Source organism: Aulonocara sp. 'chitande type north' Nkhata Bay, linkage group LG4 (genome assembly GCF_057382095.1).
Source record: "Aulonocara sp. 'chitande type north' Nkhata Bay isolate Kocher_YH1m ecotype deep benthic linkage group LG4, A_spYH_male_GT1.1, whole genome shotgun sequence".
Taxonomy (NCBI): Eukaryota; Metazoa; Chordata; class Actinopteri; order Cichliformes; family Cichlidae; genus Aulonocara; species Aulonocara sp. 'chitande type north' Nkhata Bay.
Window position 1 is genome coordinate 1,385,674 of NC_141347.1, and position 13,322 is coordinate 1,398,995.

Consider the following 13,322-nt stretch of genomic DNA (forward strand, 5'->3'; position numbering starts at 1 on the left):
TTAACCTCCAGCTGAAAACTTAACAGTACACTACTGGATCAAGAAGTAGCACATTTTGTGAGTCATGTTTAACTGATCATATTTATTACAAATATTAAGCATCAGGTCATCAAATCAGGTTCTCTCCGGTCTCGAGTGGACATCAGCCAGGAGAGAGAAACAGATGGCTCTGTACTCTTAATAAGCTCATGTACAGTACAGCTCAGCCACCATAGAGAAAGGACCAAAGCCCACCCAGATGAAACACTGCTTTCCTTCCTGTGGTATAAATTATAAAAATCAACTACGTTTTAATATCACTTCTTTGAAGATTTCTTTCACAGAAATTACGTTTAAAAAAAAAAAAAAAAGGAAACAGCACCATCATAAAAAGACGTTACTGTGATGACTGTACATGAGGCTGGCTTGGGTCCTGCTCATGTGTAAGCTACTACTGAGTGGAGGAGAAACACGGGGAGGCTGGATCTTGCTCTCTTGACTCCTGAAGATGATCTTGCAGCTAGCAGACAGCTCTGCTGTGGTGCGTTCATGGCTCTGGTTTGTATGAGGAGGGTGGATTTGTCCCAGGGGAGGCCTTCTCAGGATCTGTGGACTCTGGCTGGGGCGAGGGGCTTGCTGCTGCTGCTTCTGCTGCCGCTGCCGCCGGCTCTTTCTGCACCAGCTCTGGCTCATCCTGCCCTGCCTGTGGTGGGTGGACCAGGACCCGGTCGATGAGGCCAAAGTCCTGTGCTTCCATGGGACTCATGTAGCGATCCCTTTCCATCACACTTTCTGTAAGTCGGACAGAAATGAGCGTTTTATAGTTTAAATGTTTTAAACTAACTTTCCTCCTCTCCTTATACATATGAAAATCGGTTTCTTTGAGATTAGGGATGGGTATCAAAAACCGGTTCTTGTTGAGAACCGGTTCCCACTGTTTCAATCCCTTGGAATTGTTTGCCATTTTTGCAAACGATTCCCTTATCGATTCCAGTCGCCCCGAATGACGTCACCACGTTGCGGAGCGTCATTTACCTGGCAGGAAACATGGCGGCTCAAACGCTCAAAAGTTTGGTTATACTTTATGAGAACGGATGACAACAGGGCAACTTGCAATACTTGCAAGGTAGATATTTCATTTAAGGGAGGAAACACTGCGAATATGCAAAAGCATTTGCTCACAAAACACGCGATGACCTTAAATGAATGTCGTGTTTTTAATTCCGCTCCGGACTCGTGAATCTCAACCCAGCAGCAGCGGTAACGTTTGCACGTCCTCTCCCGTTAATGCGGCAGGTAAATAATCAACTAACAGTGCATATTATGTTAGCGCGATCTGCCTTATTACAAAACCTGCTATTACTGTGCATTTAGGTGACCATGATGAGAGAGACAGAGTCTGGCTCAGATGCTGGCAGTTCTCGCTGCAGTCTACCGGTAGCGTCTCCTTTCAGGCCAGGATAGACGAATGTCACCGAGCAGTGACTAAGTTTGTGGTAAAAGGTTTGCACCTATTTGCCACAGCAGATGCCCCCGATTTACGATAAGTGAATGTGTTTAATTGTAGGCAGGGACATTACTGGATATTCTTGTGTAATTGCTACAGAATAATTTATGTTATACTTTGTTATTCCTACAGAAGAATATTTATTTTATTATTTTACATTTACAATTTTTTTTTCCTGGGGACCCTGTGACACCCCATTGAAGAGCCGTAGGCTGGATCTCTTAAGATCTCACTGTTGGGTTTGTAAGGCCTTGTACTCCTAAATTTCTATCTTGTTCAAAGAGAAGATATAAAACAAAGTTCTAAGCTAATCGACCTTAGTGTTCTCCTTTTTAAAAAGAATCGAATCGTTAAACAGAACCGAAAATGGAATCGGAATCGTGAAAATCTTATCAATACCCATCCCTATTTGAGATGATGTCTAACACCTCTGTGAATTCCAAATATTAATGTTCATCACACCTGCAAGTCCTACACTCTTCAGAATAAAACATTATGGCCACCCTCGTCCATATATAATATACGGTTGGTTATTTGCATGTCACACATTGCCACGAACTTGAGACGTGCACTCCAGGCCTGGATTAGCCTTCTTTGTCTGAAATCCAAGTTTTTTGTCGCCAGGAAACATGCAAAGGGGGGAAATCATTGTGCTGCTTTTGTCCTACTTTTAAGTTTGTACTGTGTTGTGGTAATGAGCTGCACAAACATACCAATGGTCTCCAGTAACTGGCCCGTGTGTTTGGCGTAGATGTTGTTGATCTGTCTTTTCAGCTTCAGGATCTCTTCAGCCTGGATAGCAATGTCAGTGGCCTGACCCTGGACACACAGCACACTGAATGTTATTCCCTTCTTTACACCAACTGACCAGTACTCACAGAGAGACTAACTTACTCTGGCCCCTCCTGAAGGCTGGTGAACCATGATGCGGGCATTGGGCAGTGAATGCCTCATGCCTGTCGTTCCTGCTGCCAGGAGCAAGCTGCCCATGCTTGCCGCTTGGCCAACACACCAGGTGGAGATGGGATTCAGAATGTACTGCATGGTGTCATAAATGGCCAGTCCTGCTGTCACCACACCACCTTAAAAAGAGACAGAATGAGAGCTGTCTTTGCATGAATTTACTCATTTACTTAAATACACTGCATTCAACAGAGACGTTAATTATGTCAGGCATAAAATTTCATCTGTGAGATTCAGATCACAAAGTATTTGGACTGTGTGATACCAACAACACAAGATCATCTGCTGCTGCTCTTATATGTCCATATTTGGAATATACTGAAGTGGGCGTATTGTGCTTTTCCTCAAGTTTCATCACAATAAAAGCAATTTATGCTCATTTTAAAAAACGGATAACGTTAAAAAAGACAAATAAATAAAATAAAAAAAATAAAAAAATCAGGCCACCCTATGTATAGTAATCCCTTTGAGCTCCATTGCCGTGAATGCATGCTGTCAAAGAGAGGGGCTAAAAGGAAGCTCTGCCCATCTGCTGTTCAAACTTTTTATTTGGCAGCCAATCAGAAGAAAGGTGGCTTAAAGGGGCGGGGCTAGAACTGCTTCTTTGACTGTTGATGGACAAACTGGCTGCACCAAAGCCCAGTATAAGATAAATCAAGATTACTTTGTATTGTGAATCGTGCAAAGCTACTCTAACAGAGTCCAAAAGTAAAACATGGAGCTGACAATGAATATAGCAGGTCCACTTTAACTTCAATGCAACGCTAGTGCAACCATCACACCCACAAACAGTGTTACAGCACTTAATACAAACTGTACCATAAGCATACATGCAATGACCAAAGCTGAAGCATGGCCACAAACACCGACAGGCTTCAGTCACAAACAAAATGACAGCAGCCTGTGAAAGTGCCAGTGAAGCAGCTGGTTTTGCTTCTGTTACTACAAATCAAGAAACTGTTACTTTATAAATACTGCGATTAAAAACATCAATATTTTGAATAAGCAATAAAAAATTATAGTTAATTTTAAAGGTTTTAACTGCACTACTTTTTGGCAAAAGAATTGTAATCAAAATACAAATTCTTGTAGGTGCTGAGTGAGCCTTAGCACAATGACACAAATATACGAGAAAATATTGATAGTTAGTGCGAGTACTCTCGCAGTCAGCAGTGGTTTACTGTAACACTGACGCAGCTCAGCCTTTCTCTGTGGATCAGAAATGAAAAAGTAGTGCTCTAACAAGTTCTTTGCAGTTTCATTTTCATGACGGTGAAATGTCTCATTCCTTCATCCTTCTTTTCATAAAGTTTATCAATAAACCTCACAGCAAAATACTCAGATTGGAACTCTTCGTTTTGATTATGTCATACCAGGACTGTTGATGTACATGTGGATGGGCTTGTTGTTGCTTTCTGACTGTAGGAAGAGCAGCTGGGCTATAACCAGACTGGCTATGGAGTCATCGATCTGAGCAGACGGGGAAGAGAAAGAGCTTGAATATAAATCACTCTGAAAACATGTTTCCAAAAATCTTCAGGAAGACACTTACAGGACCCATTACACATATGATTCTCTCTCTCAGGAGGCGAGAGTAGATGTCATATGCTCGTTCACCTCTCCCCTGAAACAAAACAAACAAAAAACGAAACAAAAGGAGAGGATTTTAAATCAAATGACAAAGATGTTCTCTGTGGATTACAGGTCTGAACAGCACAGTATCTCAAATTCATATAGAAGGTTCACAAATATGCTGCCGCAACACAAATTCATGTTTTTACATCGATATTAGCAGGAATAAAGCCACTTATACAGATGTCTGTCTTTGCTTTGCCAAGCAAACAAAAATTCTCTCATCCTAAATCTTCATGATTCACACCTGTTTAAATTCTTTTTGTGCAACATTTTTGTTTGCAAGAGAAAAGAAACCATCATGTATTTATATTGTATATACACCTCTATACTGACTGTATATACACTTCTACTAAACACAGAAAGTCCTGCTTCAGCCGTTCAAATGATCACACTCACCGTCTGCTCCACGACTATGGGTATGAGTGGAGTCCGGCATATGGAACTGTGGTGGATGGATCTGCTGTGTGTCAGTGTCAAAGAACTGATACGCAACACCTGCTGAAAGACAGACAAAAAAATCCTCCCAAGATATAGGATCAACAACACTCCCAAAAGTTCAGTAACTGCAGTTTCCAGACATTTGATAACGACTGTGTTTAGTCTGTTCCTTCCCATTCCCTACAAGGCCACCTGGGTTGGCTGGAACACTGTTTACTTAGCCTGGCAGGGCGAAGGACACTGTCTCAGCTGAACTATGGACACGCACACACATACATATACTGATACTGATAAGCACTCACCGACGCATCACCCTCCCTACCCCGGATCCAACGCCACCTCCAACGCTTACCTCCCCTCTGATGTGGCCATCGGGTCAGTTGGAGGCGCAGTCGAAAGATTGCAGCGGTCCCAGATCAGATGTACACACTGGAACTCTTTCCCATGTTGCTTGTCTGTGTTTATTGTGCTATGGTGTGTTGATATCTGTGCATTCCTGTATTATCATTTTGTGTTACACATTTCGATGTTTTTTTCCTCGCTACCTAGCCTGACCTGTCTCCCCAATGTGATGTTTGTGTATTGTATGTACGGTCGGCAAGGTCTGTCATCTTGGTTGTGGCCAAAGACCTGCAACTGACAAATAAAGGCTATCTCATCTCATCTCTCATTTACAGACTGCTGTTGCCACCTAGTGTCAAGCATGGCTCAGTCCTAGCTGAGACAGGGAAAAACTTTGCCCAGTTTGTTGGGTCTTCATTTCTGCTGAGACATTTAGATGGTAGAGTCTGAATATGGTGTAAACAACATAAAAGCATATCTCCATCCTGCTTTGTATAAACTGGTCAAACTGGTATAATGGTGTGGACGATACTTTCAGTGAACATTTTGGCCCCTTTAATACTAACTAAGCATCATTTATAGGGCAGAAGTAACCATGTACAGCCTTTTATGATCTGCCCATCTTAATCGCTGCTTCCAGCATGATCTCAGACTGGTTTCGTGAACACGACGATGGATTCACTGCACTCAAATGAGTCACAAGATCTCAGTCTAACAGAGCACTTTGGGACGTAACAGAGATTCATATCATGAATGTGCAGCTGTCAAATCTGCAGCAAGTGCATGACACTATGTGTGACCATATGCATCATGTGAATAAAGGCCAACATCTCTAAGGGATGTTTTCAGCACTAGTTTGTTTTTAAGTGACAGACTAAAATTGCTTAAGGAGCAAACATGTTCATAAGTTCACAGCTGTCCTCGGACTAAAAAATAATCCAGAGAGAATTTGCTCATAGAATTCTGATCATGAGTTGAAACTTTTTTTCATACGACTATTTTGAACACTCTTTGTACAATCAAATAATAATAACAATAATACAAACTAAAAAAACTAAAGAAGCACCGCGTGGGGAGAAAGCCCCACAAACTGCTTTTAAGCTCGTTGTGTTTGCTGATCGGGCTCTCTGTGATCCTCAGTGCTGTTAGCGTACAGAGCTGGCAGCTTTAACCTCCTAGGACCTGGCGTCCACATATGTGGACATCACATTTTGGGTTATTTAGACCAAAATACTCAATTTTGCTCTACAAGGGCCTGATATCCACTTACGAGGACATTATACTGCTACTGTTCTATCGAAATTTTAAACAAATATCCTCATATGTGGCTCTCATTTTTCTTAAAAATAAGGTAAAAAAAAAAAAAATCTGGTAATTCTTTGTTTTTACATTCATCGAGTCCCAATATGCCTAAATATCAAAGAGAAATTAAAAATGCATGTCGTGGAAGAGTTCGAGTCTTAGGAAGTTAAAGGTGATGCCATCAGACTTATGTCACACAAGCTGTTAGCTAACATCATCAACACGACAGAATAACAGCACAAACCGCCGAGTACACATATAACCAGTTTGTGATGTGTCGTCTGCGGACAGTCAAGCTTACTGAAAAGGTTTTCAGTACTCACTCGTAACAGCATTTTGAAGGATTTTAGGGTTTAGCTTTCCTGTGTGACCCCGGAGCTCCTCCGGAACCAATTTCAACTTCTTCTTCCTTTGGGTTTATTGGCACTTATCCAACGGGTTTGGAGGTGCTATACCGCCACCTGCTGACCAACCTCATCGTGCTGGCTTTCTTCGTCTGTCAGTTGGCAAACCACGTAATGGTGCGTTTAACCCGGCTAATGCTGTTTCCTCAAACTTCGTGAGCACCTAAAAGAAAAAAGAGTTCCATTCAGAGGCACTTAGTCCAGCTACAAATCTATATAGTATGAAGAGGAAGCACGTGTTAAATAATAATGGTGAGGATTAGGAAGAGGCAAAGTAGTGAAAAATCAGGCACCAAGTATTTAAGAGCCTTCGTTTGAAATTAGTTTAGTTAGATTAATTAATTAGAATAATTTGTGCTTTGTTGTACAGTACTGTACAAAAGTATTGAGTCATATTTTGCTAGGATAATAGGATAGAGGTAAACGGACTGGTACTTTTCAATGCATGCTCTCTGTTTAAGCAGTCTAATGTCAATATGACCTGAAGAAGTCACTCAGATGAGTGACAAAATGTTTCTCCCACTAAAAACACTACATGTGTATAAGCAGACTCAACTTTCTGGGAGTTTTGCAGGCTCATTGAAAGATATTCCAAAGCCCTTTCTTTGAATGTTGTCAAGCTTTTGTTTCGTTCTCTATGAAGATGATCGTACACTGCTTCAGTATGTTTATATCGAGGTTCTGAAGGAGCCAGTCCATGACTGAGTGCTGCACTTTGTGTTTACTCTGGGAATGTGTTTGAAATTACTGTCATGTTTAAAAATTAGGCTGTTGCTAATCATATGCTTTCCAAATGGTAATGGATGTTATCTCATAATCTGATGCCAGTTTTCTGTGACCATAATTCCATCTATTTTGATAAGATCCCCAACACCACTAGCTGAAATTTCAGCCCCAAACTATGACATAGCCTCCATTGTGTTTTGCACAGAAGACAATTCAATTCAATTCAATTCAATTCAATTCAATTTTATTTATATAGCGCCAAATCACAACAAAAGTCGCCTCAAGGCGCTTCATAGATACAGAGAAAAACCCAACAATCATATGACCCCCTATGAGCAAGCACTTTGGCGACAGTGGGAAGGAAAAACTCCCTTTTAACAGGAAGAAACCTCCGGCAGAACCAGGCACTGCTGAACCTCACTACTGATGGCCCCGATACAAATACTGGGATGATTTGCACCAAAATTTTCAAATTTGGATTCATTGCTACATAAGACCTGTTGTATGTGACTTTCACAGGAAATCCCCTTGTGAGTGCAGAAATACAATTTTATGGTTTTCAAACTGTGTCCCTGCCTCGCCACTGGGAGATGTACTGAGATAGGGAGCAAAACATCCAATGCTCTTAGCCTCCGGCTGATGACCGTGCAGCTGACAACCGTGCAGCTGACCCTTGTTGGCAGAGCAAGTGCACAGGCTTAGAGCAGGAGAAACATCACGCCTGTAAAAGAATCTGAGCACTCTTGGAAACCAGTGACCTCTTCAAAAGGACAGGTGACAACTGGGAAAGGCTGGTGGATGACTAGGAAAGGCCATCTGCCAGCAGGAAAGACTGCAACACAAGTGGGTTTCTATTCACCTTACCTCAGGGGCTACATGAAGCCCCATAAAGCACCATTTCTTGACCGTAAATAAGCAGAAAGGAAGTCAACCCATGGAGTCTCTGAAAGTGAACAGGTGCTTCAGCTGTGCAGATATCTGGAGGATGTCACAGAGTAAGCTCCACACCCCTCTATCACACCTACTGGTTGGGTAAGGAAGAAGACTCATTGAATGGGAAATTTCCAGCACATTCTGTCAGTGTCCCAGGGAAGCTTGGTGGCACTATGATCATGTCCTGCCGAAGACACAGAACTAAAGAGCTAAACACAAAGGCTGGGTCACCAAACCAGGACCATGACAGTGTGTTTTTAAAGATTAAACCTTTTCTATACAATTTGTATTACAATTTCTGTGATGTGTTGTCTTTACTTCCTACATGAGCCTAAAGTCATTTTATTTTTATTTTATTTCACTCTTTTGTTTTATTTAGTCATGGAAGCAGCAACTTTGTAACACTGTCAGAAAACGAAAGTTTATTACTGTGTTATAATGGAGTATTATACATATATATATTTTTTAACTGAATGGTCCAAATACTTTTTCAGTCATGAACACGAACAGGATTTTTATTTTGAAAGCTTGGACCGGAAGATGTACTTTCCTACAGCCCAAACTTGGAACATAAGTGCAGTTGTCTACTTGCCCCCTCACTCTGTTACTTGGATTCAATCATGTCGAACAACAGCGCCGCCAACAGCAGTTTAGTCATCGCTCAGAAGGCAGTGAAACAGCTTCGTCTGGAGGCCAGCGTCCGCCGGATAAAGGTAAGCTCACCTCGCTTCACAGCTGAACTCAACACTTTATTACTCCGCTGCCTGCGCGTGATTCCCGCCCTGAAGCACAACCTAAGCTTAACGTGGCGCCCGACGCAGCTAATTAATCTGTCAATTAGCGTCAAAGTGGGAACATTAAAATTCAAAAGCTATTTCAGTGTTTCAATAAGTGTTCTGTGTTTGCTCTTGTTAAAAGTATACAGCCTATACACTCACTAAAATGAATTATTGAATTATTTATTCCTGCATTCACAAAGGACATCAAACGACCTGATACGCACACCACTGCAATAACCTATATTTTATTCATTCCCATGTTAGCGTGTTTTGAAAGCCATTCACAGTGTCATCTCTTGGTGTGCAGTGGAAATGGTAGCAAAACAGACTTTTCTGTAGGAGCAAACACAGTGGCAGCTTTGTTAATTGTGGTGCTGCGTGACTGGACTGATTGTTGGGTGGCTACTTATTTTAGAACAGAAGTCAGACCAGTTTCAAGTGTGTCTGTGTTTGGTGAATTAAAAGAAATCACACAACAGTTTCATTCAGCAGACAAGTTCTTGTAATTTGTTACAGTCCGAAAACCAAAACACACACAGAAGAATTTAATTTGTGATGTTAGTTTTGTAAGTTTTGCAACATTTTCTTATGGTTTCTGTGTTAAACTGGGGTATTGGGGACCAAGCACAAGGCTGAGGGGCTCACAGGAAATCCACATGAAACAGGACCTCACACTGTGTCAGAAACAACTTGCAGATGATTTTCAAGCTCATGCAATGGAAACTGGCATCAGTGTTTTTTAACTTTAAATATTTTGATAAGCAAAACAAATGTGGGCAAAATCACAAAGTGTAACATCCAAAATGCATTACACATGCATTTTGCAATCACATGGCACCTCAAGTGCCATGTGATTGGCTGATTAGATATTTGCATTAACAAGCAGTTGAACAGGTATGCTTAGTAAAGTGTGCAATACCTATTTATTGGAAAAGGAAATGACAATTCCATGTCTATTGACAGCATGTACAGTACTGTGCAGAAGTCCTGAGCCACCTCTCACTTATTTATATTTGGCTAGGACTTCACTTTTATATAATGCAAAATCAGAGTTTGTAAAATTCTGACAAGCTTGAAAATCAACATTTTATGTGATCACATCTATTCTTCAATACAGTCTGTACTTTTTTTTAATTAGTAATCTTCAGGAAAGGTTCTCCAAGATTTTCTAAAAACAGTTCTTCTTTGGATGTTTGCTGGTTTTTGTTCCATTCTCTGTCAGGATGATCCCACATAGCTTCAGTGTGTGTGAGTGTGTTTTATTTAGCTATCCTTTTTACTGCGTTGGCAGTGTGTTTGGGCTCATTGATCAGTCGCTTTACAAGTGGTACTACATAATAAATCAAAGTCTGGTTTTTACTTTTCTGTGTCCATAATTCTGTTAGTTTTGATACGATTCTCAACACCATTAGATAAATCCAGCCCCAGACTGTGACACGGCCTCCACTGTGTTTACTGTGCTATTTGGGATATGCCAACAAAACAAAAACAACCAAAACTCCACATCACATACTGTGAATATTTCTGAGGAGTTATTGTAGCACTCTTCTTTTAGTTATAGTACTTATTAGTTAACACTAACACTTGCTTTCAGGTTTCTCAGGCTGCTGCAGAACTGAAAAACTTCTGTTTGCAAAATGCCCACAAAGACCCTCTCCTCACCGGGGTGCCCTCCAGTGACAATCCTTTCCGGCCTCCCAAGTCATGTGTCCTCCTCTGAGGTATGAGTTTTTATATATATATTTGTGCTCTTTTAATTTTGGAAATGCTAAACAATAAGCTTGTTATTTATTAGAGCACAAGATGTATCCCTCTGAGCTAAATCTACTTGTTCTCTTTGTAGATCCGTAGAGTGCATTCAGGCAGTCTCCTCATTGTTCTAACGTGGATTTCTGTCATGTGCGCCGCCACTGTTGAAGATAACGAAGACCTAGTCAGTGAGGGAGTTGATTAAATGATAATGATTTCAGGTGAAACATTTAGCCAATCTTATTTTAATTATTTGTGTGTTTCTGCATTCTGCATTTCTGTTTTGAAGACCTGTGGAATAACATTTTTAACAGTCATTATCAGTGGATGTGCAATTGTATTTGGCACAATATAAATAAAATACAACTGAATTAAACTGGATGAAAACTCACACAGCTGAAAACAACATGACTAGAAAAATTCCCATGAAAATTACACCTTAAAATACAAACCTAAGCAGTTTATTCCCATTTATAGATGTTTCCCAGGATCAAGCAGCAACCTCTAGACTCTAGAGTTTAGAGTCTAGACTTTAAAAATCAAGAAACAGAAGTTCCTCTAATGACCACTTGGCTCCAAATGTCATTTAGTTTGCTTTAAAACAGAAATAAATGTGTTTACTCAGACTATTCAAATATTTTTTTATGTTACTTAACACTACGAGCAGCTAACTGCTAGTGTTGGTAAATAACATGTCACACTCTCATCCAAATATAACTTCAAACAAACCCACTGAGCAACATCACACTGGCTCCATTTATCTTTAGTCTATGTCCAGAACAGGTGTAAAACAATCGTTTTAATCTTTATTTCTTTATTTATATATTCATTTTTTGTCAATTCTTTCAAGCACTAGATGAAAACATTCAATATAACTCAATTTCTGAACAACTGAGTTTAACGCATGTATTCCCATCATCAGTCAGAAGCTGACTGTCTGTAATCATCTATTTTTACCACTGAAAATGACCACGAGTTAATTCAGATATGAAGGAACTAACTGAGCATAAATGAAGCTCATTGGACACGGAGCGTACTACACAAATGACCAGCCATCAGTTTGTGTCAGAAAGCTCTCTCTAAAAATGTATTTGAATTCATATCATAACATAAAGAACAGCAAATGTTTTATGGTGACTTTATTTACAGTGTAATGAAATGTGCCAGATATGGGCCCTTGTGTTTTTTACACCTACTGTTGCTTGCACTGTCATTTAATTGCTACTATGCATGTATCACATTAAATTATTACCCTAACAATCTGTATGTACTTTGTTTCCTTTCCGTTTGCTTTCTCCGTTTTTTAAAAATGTAATACAAAATGCACAAAAGATATCTTCAAAAAATGAAGATGTACTATGTTTATACATTATTAATAATGTAGTGGTCAGTGTTTAGGATGTGAAAAGCTAATGGCTATCATGGAAATGGGGAAGCGGACGCAAGAGTTAATGAATCACTATCATGAATAGTACTCGTCGCCACTGATCGGTGGTCATGACGTTAACAGGCCTAAAACTGAGCCTGTGGCTCCATGTTAGCCTGTGATGCCTGTGTCACTCACTGTGCATCAGCAGTGTTTAGAAGGTTGGGGAAACCTGCAGTAAGCTGAAACTCAGATGAGTGATGACACGTTTCTCTCACTGAAAACGTGTCCAGATGAGCTGAATCAACTCTCTGCGTTTTACTTACCTGGATTATTGGATTAGAGTTCCGCTGTATGTTTAAGTTGCACTTCTATCTTCTGAACCAAAGTCTAACTTTATTTTTCTTGTTGCAGGCTCTTCTTGAGAATCTGCATTTCGGATGTTCGAGCAATCAGTTCATGCTCCATTGATTAAAAATAAGTGCCTTTTCTGAGAAGTGTTGATGTTGCAGTGCTGATGCATGCTGGGAAATACGTATATTACTTGTAATTCCTGCCCCTGCTCTTGGTCATTTTTGGAAAATACCCATGAATTGGTTAAACTCAACAATGCAACAATTTGTTTTTCAGGGAGTTCATCATGTTTAGAAATCCAAAGCAAAAAAGTGATGTTCAAATAAAGTACAAGGCCAGGACTTTGGTCTCGAGCAAAGCCTAAAAAATAAAGTTCTGATGGGTTATTTAATTATGAAACACTGTGCCCACTCATATTACTGAATTTCCCAGAGGAATCCACCCGAGGGATTAATAAAGTTCTATCTTATCTTCTCTTATATGTTGAAACTATGCACTCACACAAATACATCTAGAAGCTGGTCCACTAGAAATGATAGTCTCAGTGGTTTTGTGGTGCGCTGACCCCATACAGTCGGAGAGCACCTGCAGGTAATGGGCTTCTCTCTGTTGCCTGCTTACAGTCATTACAGTCGTCTTTATGTTATATTAGTAGGGCTGAATCTGTGTTGAGCTTGTACTAGTCTAGTTGAAGAAGCTGGTAAGTTTATAACCTGAGCTAGAAAAATGTGTTACTGTCTGTGGTTAATCTCTATGGTGCTGATCAAAGGTTTTGTTTTTACTATTACGGCGTGTGTCTGTGTGTGAGTGAGAGGGGGGTGCAGGTGGTGACGATGGTGGTTAGG

At 40.4% G+C, this 13,322-nt stretch overlaps 2 protein-coding genes across 5 annotated transcripts; one reads left to right on the top strand and one right to left on the bottom strand.

The window, feature by feature from the left end:
• Positions 1-53: 53 nt before the first annotated feature.
• clpp (caseinolytic mitochondrial matrix peptidase proteolytic subunit) lies at positions 54-6,653 on the bottom strand. Of its 3 annotated transcripts, none has more exons than XM_086287881.1 (7): positions 6,490-6,653; positions 4,481-4,579; positions 4,002-4,073; positions 3,823-3,919; positions 2,381-2,568; positions 2,200-2,305; positions 54-771 (listed from the first exon to the last, which is right to left on the bottom strand). In XM_086287881.1, the coding sequence occupies exons 1-7, from the start codon at positions 6,499-6,501 to the stop codon at positions 527-529; spliced, it is 819 nt and encodes a 272-aa protein (XP_086144007.1). In that variant the 5' UTR covers positions 6,502-6,653; the 3' UTR covers positions 54-526. The 3 variants fall into 3 exon arrangements, with proteins under 3 accessions (XP_086144007.1, XP_086144006.1, XP_086144005.1); XM_086287880.1 differs by having other exon boundaries at positions 4,481-4,582; positions 6,490-6,652; XM_086287879.1 differs by lacking the exon at positions 6,490-6,653 and having other exon boundaries at positions 4,481-6,472.
• Positions 6,654-8,788: 2,135 nt separating this feature from the next.
• Positions 8,789-12,800, top strand: LOC147331676 (guanine nucleotide-binding protein G(I)/G(S)/G(O) subunit gamma-5). Of its 2 annotated transcripts, XR_015128913.1 has the most exons (4): positions 8,789-8,942; positions 10,603-10,729; positions 10,852-10,978; positions 12,538-12,800. XR_015128913.1 is itself a non-coding variant. In XM_086290494.1 (3 exons), the coding sequence occupies exons 1-2, from the start codon at positions 8,850-8,852 to the stop codon at positions 10,726-10,728; spliced, it is 219 nt and encodes a 72-aa protein (XP_086146620.1). In that variant the 5' UTR covers positions 8,789-8,849; the 3' UTR covers position 10,729; positions 10,852-12,036. The 2 variants fall into 2 exon arrangements, 1 of the variants encoding a protein (XP_086146620.1); XM_086290494.1 differs by lacking the exon at positions 12,538-12,800 and having other exon boundaries at positions 10,852-12,036.
• Positions 12,801-13,322: the final 522 nt, after the last annotated feature.

Bases quoted from the DNA above. Each gene is read 5' to 3' on its own strand.
- clpp (XM_086287879.1), bottom strand. From the start codon at position 4,699: ATGGGAAGGAACAGACTAAACACAGTCGTTATCAAATGTCTGGAAACT. The intron at 3,920-4,001 runs GTAAGTGTCTTC...CCGTCTGCTCAG, and splicing joins TCATATGTGTAATGGGTCCT to ATCGATGACTCCATAGCCAG. The intron at 2,569-3,822 runs GTATGACATAAT...TCTCTTTTTAAG, and splicing joins CATGTACATCAACAGTCCTG to GTGGTGTGGTGACAGCAGGA.
- LOC147331676 (XM_086290494.1), top strand. From the start codon at position 8,850: ATGTCGAACAACAGCGCCGCCAACAGCAGTTTAGTCATCGCTCAGAAG. The intron at 8,943-10,602 runs GTAAGCTCACCT...ACTTGCTTTCAG, and splicing joins CCAGCGTCCGCCGGATAAAG to GTTTCTCAGGCTGCTGCAGA.